At 51.3% G+C, this 11,322-nt stretch overlaps 1 protein-coding gene across 1 annotated transcript in view; it reads right to left on the reverse strand.

Annotated features, from left to right (window-relative positions):
* Positions 1-5,975, reverse strand: part of SLC9A1 (solute carrier family 9 member A1) — a 46,943-nt gene extending 40,968 nt beyond the window's left edge. Inside the window, exon 1 of the mRNA XM_045859072.1 lies at positions 4,816-5,975. Within this exon, the coding sequence (XP_045715028.1) occupies positions 4,816-5,167 (352 nt within the window). The 5' untranslated portion in view covers positions 5,168-5,975. The remainder of the gene's footprint in view (positions 1-4,815) is intronic.
* Between the last annotated feature and the right edge of the window lie 5,347 nt (positions 5,976-11,322).

The raw sequence follows: 11,322 nt of genomic DNA on the forward strand, positions 1-11,322 counted from the left end.
ATGGGAAGAGGGAGGGAAGGAGGAAGGCCTGCCTGCCAGCTGCATACAGGCCAGAGTTCCCAAAGGGAGCCCTCAGCTCCAATCCCCAGCCCCTCCTGTGTTTCTCAAGCCAGCCACCCCCGAGAAGGAATATTTGTTTCACAGTGGAGAAGGGGGTCACAGTTTTCCCTCAAATCTAAGGAATGATCCACAGAGAGCAGCCAAGACTTCCCTATTCAAAATAATTTGAACAGGAGATGGAGGAGACTACCAGAGGACAAGGGATATAGGCCCAGCCTGCCAGCGAGACTCAGGTGCACCCATGTGGACTCACCGGGACAGAGAATGGGCCCAAAGCCAGCACAGAACCCTTAGACTTTCCTCAGGGCAGGGAGAGGGCTCCCACCGTTGACATCGGCCCAGTCCCTTGAGAGAGTCCTCAACTCCCCAGTGCAGGAGCAGTGAGCTGGGCACCTACTCCGTGCAGCGCCGTGTGCATCTGCCAAGGGGAATGTGAGGGGCAGGAGATGTAGCTGCACCTCCGGGAGGCTATGCAAGAGTCAAACAGAAAATAAACAACAATTCAGCATCACAGCAGATGACCTCTTTGAGCTGTTTCCTCATCTGCCAAACAAAGATAGCCTTTATCTCATATGACTTTCGTAGGGATTAAATGAGATCACTTTTATAAAGTGCCTGACTCTACTCTGGAGATACTCAATAAATGGTAATTCTTATTAAAACACACACACACCCAACAGAAGAGATGTCACAGGGCAGGCTAGGCCTGATGCCAAAGCCGTGGATAAACAAGGGAGATGGGTTCCCGAGGGGAAGTGAAAGCCACTGCTGGGGCTGGAAGGGCTGAAAAGACCACTCGAAGGGGCCAGAGTCTGAACAGGCCCCAAAAGCTGCTCTAAGCGAGCTGAGCACCACACTGGGCGTCCCCACATTCACTCTCTACACGGGCCCCAGAAAGTAGAGACAGCATGTCACCTTCCCGATGAGGCAAGTCAGGTTCAGAGGCATGTGGTGCCTGGCCCAGGCTCTCCAAGCATGTCTTTCCTCTCCCCCAGAGCTGGAGGGGCAGGGCAGGGCCGAGGGAAAGGCGGGCCTCGTGGGCGCAGCTACACGAGATGCAAGCAGTGGGACCAACCCAGGCCCCGTGAGTGCCCTGGGGCTTCTGAAGACACACGTCCTACCTGAAGGCTCCTCCTCGTCCTCAGCTGACCTGCCCTCCCACTGTCCTGCAGTCAGCTGTTTTCCCAACGAGAAAAAGGTCACCTGTTTCTTTTTAGAAAGGTCCCATCTGGGCTTCTTGAGACAGCTTCAAGGTGACCTTTAAGTTGTTCCTCTCTCCTTTTGAGAAGTGGGAAGGAAGAGTTCTCGTCCTATTTTTACAGGAAACCAGTGGCTGGCTCTGATATCCTGGCCTGGGAAGTGGGCACAATGACCCCCCGTCCTCCTCCCCCATCGCTGACCTGTCCTAGGAGGAAATGTCAGGATACACCTTGCAAAGATCAAAACAAGCTGAGAGATGTTTGTTTGCCTCTGGTCAGGAGACAGGATGAATACCTGCTTTATGGGCCCCCAGGCCTCTGCCAGGAGTTCCAGGTCAGGGACATGGGCAAACAAACCCAGTGGGTGCCAGTGGTGAGCCGGGTTACAGCGAGGCTCTCCCTGGGAACTGGACTGGGAGCCAGGTGAACTGAAGACAAAGCAGAATTCACGCAGGGTCCACATCACGATGCTGGTGCGGGTGGGGAATGCACCTGGCCTAACGCTTGGCCAGGGTCAGTCTCACAGTTCTCTAGTCTAAACCCCCTCGGGCGACCACCACCCCTCCCCACCAAGGAAAAGGCAAGAATGCCTGGGAGCATTCAGGGGGAGACAGAAGGCCCAGAGAAGGGAGTGACTTGCCTCCTCACCCACTGAATCAGTTACAGGAGAAGCCAGAAGCATCTATTCTGAAACCTCAGCTCCAACCCCACCCTTCCCACACGCATCCCTGAAGGCGTCTACCTGAGGCTCAATGCAAGGGAAGCAGCTGCCACAGATGACAGGATGAGGGCTCCCACATAGCTCCTACCCACACTGGGGCAGAGGGAATGGGCAAGACCCCAAAATGAACTCCTAGGTTCTGCAGTGCAGAGGGAACATGGCCTTAGCCCCCGACCCTATCTCCTAAGTCAGCTGATGCCATCTCCCCTCCAACTAGGACCGACTCCGGAGGCAGCTCAAAGGAAAGGACAAATCAAGTCAGTAGGACACAGTCCGAGCCCCGAAACCTTAAGGAAAGACACCCTGCGGCAGCCCAGGGTTGGGAGACAGGTAACCCTCAGCCTCAGAGGAAGACTCTGGGAGGGTGAGGAAGGGGGATGCATTGCCTTCGGTGGTGAAAACGCCATCGGGGCAGCTGCCACTCACTGAGTGTTTCCTGTGGGCACGAGGGCCACTTTATGTACATTCATTTAGTCAGCAGTACATCAGCGGCGCTGTGGCTAGATATACTACTTCCCCATTTTACGTATGAGGAAACTGAGGCACAGAGAGGGTAAAAAAAGGGAGGGGAGTGGTGGAGCCCTTATCTAACGCTAAGTTGCAAAGGTAAAGAAACAATGGGTTTTTACTTCTGCCACCTGAACAGGGACCCCTGAGATCTCTCGGTCACCTTTCTCTCTAGTTTCTTCCCCAGGTTGGCCAGATGCTAGGACTCCTCTGTTTTCAGGTGCAGAAAAATGCCCTTCTAAGCCAGAAACGCAGACTTTCGGAGCTGTGAAGGCCTTCAAGATCATATCCAACTCTCTCATTTTACAATGGGAACACTGAGGCCCCAAGGCAGAGTGCCTTGCCAAGGTTGCCCAAGTCAGTGAAATGGCAGAAATGGCAAAACCAGAAAGGGCCACAAAGACCAACTGATAGGTGGAGACGGGGGACTGGCCTGAGGTCACAGAGAGAGGTGGGGTGAGATGCCAAAGTTTCTAGCTTCTAGACCGATACCCTTGCCACGGCACCATCTCTGTCCTCCTGCTGCCCAGCCTGCCCAGCGCCCCCGGCACAGGTTCTGGTGGGGACGAAGCAGGCCAAGCCTGACTCCACTGGCACTAGAGATACCAGGCCTGTAGGGCCCAGAGCAGGAGTTCTGTGGTCATGCTGCCATCCCACCAGAAGTCACTGAGACCTACAACGTGTGAACCAGCCCCCGAGGCTCTACCACAATGCCAGGTGTGGGTGGGAGGGGGCGTTGGAGAGAGGAGGGCCATGTATAGATGGTGCTTGTGAGGTCTTTTCCTGGTCTCACACAGCAAATGGCACATCATGGTTACTTTGGCTTCTTACAACAATTAAAACACAGGTTTTATGACTTAAATGATAAGTTCAAAGTTAGATTCTTGCCAGTTTCACAGGTGGGCAAGACTTGCACAAAAAGGACCCAGCTTGTTCAAGGTCATGTTACTTGTCAGAATCAGCACACATGGCTCCCCAGGCCCAGTCCTTGACTTTTTCCAGGAAACTGGCTGCCATTAGGGTATAGGTGCCAGTGGCCCAGGTCAACATACAGGCCAGGCCCTGCTACTGTCACAGCATCCAAGCCCTGCACCAGGACGCCAAGCTCCTCGATGTGTCCAAACAGAGTGCCCTGCTGCAGCGCGTCCCACAGCCTGCCTCACACCGACCTGGCACTGCCACTCCGGGCCGGCACGTCCTTGGGAAAGCTGCAAGGCTTCGTGCCAAGGGTCACAAACTCCCCAGACCCAAACCATCAGAGTCCCCGGCCCCCATGCCTCCCACAGCCAGCTGGGGCTAAAAAAGCAAAGGCAGCTTTTAAGGCCGCCACTCCCCTCCTTCCAGGGACTTCTGGGCTATGCAGGCTGCAGGGAGCTCCATTAATCACCTAGCAGAGCAGAGAGCTCAGGCCCAGCAGGGAGACCCACCCTCTGGAAGGGGACAACTTTCATGTTTCCTTCTCCCAGAAAGAACATTTCAAAGTCTCTTCGGACCAGAACACCCTGAGCCCCTGCACCTGTCCCTCTCCTGCTTGTTGGGCGACAGACCACCAAGGACGGGTCAGCCCAGACACCACCTTGAAACACAGCCAGGTGCCAACCTGGAGGTGAGCTGGCGTCAGGCCAAGCTTCAACCGCCTCCATTCACCCTCCACCCCCAAAACAGACTGCAGAAATTCCACGACCTCCTGTCCCATAAACTGTTTAAAGAATGGCATTCCTAGGCCAGACACTGACTCAGGGGCTCCTGACCTGCCCGGACAGGCAAAGCTGACAGACAATATTCCAGAGATAAAGGAGAGTGAAAATGTTGGACCCCTCACACTTCTAGGTGTCCAGCACACTGATCCCCCGCTAGAATCAAACTCCTTAGACAGGCCAGGTAGAAATATACTCCACCCTGGAACACCGTCCCAAGCAGCGTGTGACTGCGCTGGTTGCTGTTGACGGAGCAGACTGTGCCACTTGCTGGGAGACACTCCTTCCTGCCTTACACGCAGCTGGATGCCTGGCTCCCCTCAGGGTCTGGCCCAGCCAGAGGAGACTCTCGCCAGGTCTGGCAGCCTTCCTGAAACTCCCTAGTATCAGAAGCACCCCATGCTCTAATTCTGCTCTTTCCCGTGCACGATGTTGGCTCCAATCTTGGGAGGCCGCAGACCACAGAGGCCACAGAGCTCAAGCTTGAGAAGAACCAAGATGGCACGATGGAAGCTGTCCACGTTACAGGAGTCTGGACCTTCATTCCTGCCTCGGGTGGTGAGGATAAGGATGGGGCAAGACGCTCACCAGGCTGGTGGCCACGAACGCATCGGAGTTAAACTGGACTTACCTATTTTCATGAGGCAGGCCAGCAGGATCCAGAGGGAGATCTCGAAGGGTGTGCGCACATGTTTGTAGTCAATGCCCAGGACTGGAAAGGGCTTTCGGGTCTTCTTGCCCTCTGCAGCGTTGGAATGGTTAACAGGGTGGCTCTCGGGGGTGAGCTCTGGTGGGGCGGTGGTGACATCCCCAATTGAGCGTTCCCGTGGGGGCTCTGAGCCTCGGATGGTGCTGGCAGTAGGGCTGGGCTGGAGGCCATGGCTCCTGAGAACAGGTAGTAGCCCCACCAACGCTACTACCACAAGCAACGAAGGGAAGATTCTAGGTGGAGATAGGCCACAGATGCCAGACCACAGAAGCATCCTGCCCCTCCCTCAGCCCCGTAGGCCTTGACCCTTAGCAATGTGAGAGTCAGACCCGGGACATAGGTAGCAAGGGGTCAGCAGGTGGGAAGAAAGACTGGGGTAGTCTCTAGGAAAAGTTCATGTTTTAGAGGTCTTTTTGTAGAAGCAGTCCTCTGCGGGCGGAGGGAGGCTGGGTTCTTGGTCTAGCACTCCAAACTGGGGAAGAGGGACAAGGTTCCAGGACGGACCACAGGAGGAGACCAAAAGGTCTGAACTCCAGGCCAGGGAAAAGGAGTGGGAAATCGACTGCACCCTAGGACAGAGAAAGAGACAGGATCGGTTGCACCCCAGGGAAGGAAAAGGAAGAGGGAAGGCTGGGACTCTTGGCTGAGGAAAGTGACTGAGGAGCGGAGACTCGACGAAGGGGAGCAGGGAGCCTACGATTAAGGAAGGGATCAGAAGGGGATGGGACCCACTCCGAGAAAATGAGAGAGGGGGCTGGGAGACTAGGTTGCGAGGAAGAAATGAAGCCAGAAAGCAGCCGGGAGCTTCCCCACCCAGAGAAGCGTCGGGGTGCAGGCGCGCCGGGGGTAGATTCCGGGGAAAGGGAGGGGAGAAGAAGGCGGAGGAAGGCGGCCTGGCGAGAGGGCGCCTCGGCGCGGGCTGGGGGCGGCTCGCGGTGGGCCGGCAGCAACACGCCCCTCCTGGCGGCCCGGACGCGGCTCTGCACTCCGCCCCGGCCCAGCTTCAGCTTCTCCGGGTTCAGCTCCAGCTCTAGCTTCCGCGCCGGGTGCAGCCCCAGCGGAGGTGGACTGATACCTTGCTGAGCCGGTCACTGCCATTTATAGGCACCAACGAGCACCCAGCGTAAGCAGGCTAGAGGGACCTGTCAGCACCCTCTTGGTGCAGCGACCCCTTGGCGCCGACGGAAGGAAGTATTCCGTAAGAAGAGAGGAGAGCCAGAGAGGATGGCATAAAAAAAGTCCTCAATCTGCAGAGATTCTATCAAACAGGGGTAAATTGCTGTACTAATTACAAAGCGCTTGAACATCCACACCGCAGTCTCATAAGGCTTCCCAACAGTTTTGTGAAGGACTTATTATCTTACGAATTTAGTTACCAGGTGACCTTGAGCAAGTTACTTAACCTGCCTGTTCCTCACTTTTTCGTTTGTGAAGTGGAAATGGTAGTAGTACCTATCAGACGGATACCGGGATGACTAAATGAAGTAATCTGTGTACAGTGTTTAAACTGAAGCTTGGCACATAGAACTACTATTAGTGTTTCAGTTTTTCTCATGAGGAAATGGGTGAAGAGAGTTCCTTAGCTAGTATGTAAATAACTATATTAGTTTGCCAGTGTTGCTGTAACCAAATACCACAAACTGGGTGGCTTAAAAAAAAATTGTCTCATATCCTGGAGGCTGGAGGCCTGAAATCAAGGTGTTGGCAGAGTTGGTGAGGTGGGGTTTTTTGTTTGTTTGTTTGTTTTTCAGCTAAGAAGACATGATTTCTTGTATACATTCAGCCACAAATGATCACAGAACCAGTCCAGAATGTCGCAGGTCCAGGACAAAGGGTCAAAGGGGACTGTTGTAAGAGCAGCTTGAGTCTCTCAAAAGGTGGTCGCGGCGATCAGATGGCGATGTATGTCCTACATCCATCCGCAAGCTCTCCAGGGCAGGCATGCAGTCGGACAGTTTGTACCAGTGTCCCTGGCCTCTGGCTTCCCTCATTTCGGCTCCTGTGGCTCCCATGGGTACACACGCTAGCAGTTTACTTGGACCTCTGCCTCATCTTTCTTCTTTTGCGCTTCAGCCTGCGCATTCGACTCTTCCTCCACATGGCTCTCATGGCGCAGAGGTTTCTAAGAAGATGGTGCTAAGGCTGAGAGCCAGAGTTGGTGGTTTGCTAACAATCTTGCGTGATCCTTGACTGTGGCAGCACAACCCCTTTCTTTCCACGGCAATTTCCCTGTGTCTCTGCCTCTGGGTCCAAATTCCCCTTTTCATAAGGTCACCAGTCAGACTGGATTAGGGTCCCTTCCTAACGAACTCATCTTGACTTGATCATCTTCAATAACACGGCCAAATGAGGGCACCTTCACAGGCACTGGGGGTTTGAACTTCAGCATCTTTTGGAAGACACAATTCAACCCACAGTAGTAGCAGAACTGAGATTTGAATGTACAGTGGTGGTTGGAATCGGTAAGATGCCAGAGGCCATGGCTGTACACTGGAATCATTGGAAAGCTTTTAAACACCACCATTGCCTGGGACCCGCCTTCAGAGACTTGGATTCAGCTGCTCCTGGGAAGTGCCCAAACATGATGGGTATTTTTTTCAAAAGCTTCTGCAGATGATTCCAATGCACAGTTAGGGTTGGGAACTATTGAAATTACTCAAATGCCATCCCTACTTTGCAGAAGATTAAATCAAGGCCAAGCAGGTCAGGGTGACTAGCAGAATGATTTCAAAGGGTTTCAGTTCAGTTTAGCAAATGTTTACTGCGCCTCTTGACAAGCCTCGGTGCTGGGCTCTGGCAATACAGATACAAGACACGGGGAGGAAGGAAGTGGCAGTGAGTGGGAAGGGGCGCAAAGTAGGCACAACGAGGGCTTCTAGGGTGCTGATCATGTTCTATTTCTTTACTGGGTGTTGGTAACAAAGGTTACACAGATGTAGTTTTGTGATAACTCATCAGACATTCACAATTTGTATACTTTTAAAAAGATATGCTGTCCTTGCATGAAAAGGTATATTAAAATACTGGAGTCATTGACAGTGACAGAAGGTGCCGACATTAAACTGAATTCTCTCTACCTCACATCCTCCTGGCACAGGTCCAGTCACTTGAGAGATGACCAAAGAGCCTAGGGGAGCCTTCAGAGAAGGCCAAGGGTTTTGCATCACCTGGGAGCAGGTGAAAGGAGAACATCAGTTACACTGGAAATAACCAAAGAGGGGAACGGCATTTAGGACAAGGATTGGAATAATGACAATAATGCCTCACAATGGTCCAGTCCCTTATGGTTCACCACCCAGTGCCCCAGGTTTATCAATGACCCAAGTCCTGGTGCATAGTAAGGGCTCATTTTCATTTTATAGGTGAAAAACCAGGACTCAGAAATGAAGCCATTTGGCCAAGGCCACACAGCTATCAGGTAGCAGATCCAGAACTTAAGTCACCTTTCTAATAAGTGAATCAGAACTCTTTCAAAACACCACAGGTTCAGTGTTGAAAACAAGAGAGAGGGAAGAGGTGGGGCTAGTAGAGGAACTTCCCACAGATAACATGGGGCCAGAAGCCTGAGACTTCAAGTCCTTTCCAGTCTTGAGGACATTCACTATTGTGCTCCCATCCTCCCTACCTTCTGACTCTCCCTCATTTCACCCTCAGTGACTCCCTGGCGGGTAGCAGATCCCACAAGTGCCAGCCCTGAGATCCTCCACAGCCTGGCGAACATTATAACATGACAGAACCAGGAAAGAGCTCTTGCGAGAAACTATCTGGGACAGCCCATGGCCAAGGCTCAATCCAGACCAGGGAGTAGAGCATAAAAGTTAAGTACAGGTGCTGCCTGATGTGGATAGCCATTTTATCTAGATTAATGCCTTGGCTGATGTGGCTCAGTGGACTGAGTGCTGGCTTGCAAATGGAAAGGTCACTGGTTCAATTCCTGGTCAGGGCACATGTCTGGGTTATGGGCCAGGTTCCCAGTTGGAGGTGTGCAAGAGGCAACTGATTGATGTATCTCTTGCACATTGATGTTTCTCTCCCTCTCTTTCGCCCTCCCTTCCCCTTTCTCTAAAAATAAATAAATAAAATATTTTTTAAAAATCCCAGCACCACCACTAACTAGTTGTCAGACCTTAGCTAAGTCAATCAAACCCCCTGTTCCACAGTCTCTCTCCATAATGTGAGGAGCATGCCAATCTTATGGGGCTATTATGAGGGTGTTCGCCAATGCCCTTAGAACAGCGCCCCAGCCTGTACTGCATACATTTACCTGATTAACTAACATGGATGGGCTGTATGTCAACCTCTGTCAGTGACAGGGAACCTCTATCATGAGTGTAATGTGTTATTTTAGAAACTTTAACAACGAGGTCTTCACCTCACACTCCCTTCCAGTCACTGCCAAACTTGAGAGAATTGTCTGTAACATATGCATCACTTCTCTCCTCCCAGTCTGTCTAATCCAGTCCAGTTAGGTTTTCACCCCCATATACTGTACTCGATTTGCTCTTGTCAGTGTCACTGGCGACCTTTGTAGCAGAGGAAATGTCTCTTCCTCCACCCATTTTAGATTCTCCATCTGAGGCCCTATAAATTAGACTGGTCAAAGATAGGCCAACAAGAAGAGGAAAACAGGCTCTGGCTGGTGTGGCTCAGTGGATTGAGTTGCGGCCTTCAAACCAAAAGGCTGCTGGTTCAATTCCCGGTCAGGGCATATGCCTGGGTGGTGGACCAGGTGCCCAGTTGGGGATGTGCGAGAGACAACTTATTGATGTATCTCCCACTCGTTGATGTTTCTCTCCCTCTCTTTCTCCCTTCCTTCCTCTTCTCTAAAAATAAATATTTTTTTTAAACACGAAAAACAGAAGTTCGTACACATACATTGCAAACCCAGAGATGAGTGACTCAAAGGTTTAGTTAGATCTTGGGCTTACATAGCATCTTAGCAAAGGGACAATAAATTTTTAGAGAAGTGACAAGACAAAGGAAAAGGACCTCCCTCTAGGGGTGGCAAACTGTGGGAAGGCAAATATATGGGAAACTCAGTAGATAAAGACTAGTTAGTAAAGTTTGTTCTATAGATCTCTCTCTCTGGTGCTGTCTCCAGGTTAATAAGGGTCTAAATTTGTCTCCTGTGATTAACTTGTTTTTCCTGGTAGAGAGGAAAGGAGGGATGCCTGTAAATTTGTGTCCTGCTTTTATGCAAACGGGGGAGGACAGAGTGTTCTCAGATCTGCTTGTTTTCAGCTGCCTTCAGCTCAAAATCATCCTTCCGCTAAAGCGGCGTGTTTTGGGGTGGCATTTTCTACCACCCTACACCTTCATGTTGCTCAGTCAAATGGCCAAACCTCAGTCCTTATGTTTCTCTACCTGTCAGCAGCTTCCACATGTTGGATCACTCTCTCCTTCTTGAAACGCTTTCCTCGGCTCATCAGACCCCACTCTCTCCTGTCCCGCCCCCCCATTTTCCTGGCTGTTCCTGCCCAGTCTCCTGTTGCCGAATCCTCCCCCTTTCTCCTCTTTCTGTTCCTCAGTGACAACCTCCCAGCGGTAAGGCCCCACGGTTGAGTTCTCACCTTTTCATGTTCTGTATCTATATTCATTTCATCCTTTCTTGTGGTTTTCAGTAACATCTATATGCAGACAATGCATAGATTTTTATCTTTTCTGCTCTAAACTTCAGACTGCCAGCCACATCCAGCTGATGACTCGGCATGTCCACCTTGTTGTCCCAGAGAAATCTCAGATTCAGCGTGAACAAAGTGGAACTCCATGCCTCCCCACTCCCTCCTCAAGCCTGCTTCTCCCACTCTCTTCCCAGTCAGGTGACAGTCCCTTCATCTCCCACTTACTGAGATAAAAAACCTGAGTCATCTTGGACCTTCTTCCTCCCTCCCTCCCTCCCTTCCTTCTTTTTTTTATATGTTCCAGGTACATCACATTATAATTGCCATCTGTACACACTACAAAGTGATTCCCCCCAAAAGCCTGGTGAACATCCATCGCCATACAGTAACCCTCTCTACCCCTTTCGGTCATCCCCAGCCCCCTTCTCCTCCGGAACCTCCATCCGTTCCCTCCATGCCTTTGTCTGGGTTTTATTTTGCTTACTTGCTTATTGTTTGTTTTAGATTCCACCTATGAGTGAAATCATATGGTATTTGTCTTTCTCCTTCTGACTTATTTCACTTAGCATAATACCCTCAAGTGACATCCATGTTGTCACAAATGGCAAGATTTCTCTCTTTTTATGGCTGAGTAGTGGTTCATTGCATATACGTACCACCTCTTCTTTACGCATTTATTAATTGATGGGCACTTAGATTGTTTCTATATCTTAACCATTGTATATAATGCTGCTGTGGACATAGAGGTACATATATTTTAGAATTAGAGTTTTTGTATTCTTCGGATAAATGCCCAGAAGTGGATCAC

The sequence above is a fragment of the Phyllostomus hastatus genome, unplaced genomic scaffold, assembly GCF_019186645.2.
Source record: "Phyllostomus hastatus isolate PE091 unplaced genomic scaffold, TTU_PhHast_1.1 phas_scaffold_182, whole genome shotgun sequence".
Taxonomy (NCBI): domain Eukaryota; kingdom Metazoa; phylum Chordata; class Mammalia; order Chiroptera; family Phyllostomidae; genus Phyllostomus; species Phyllostomus hastatus.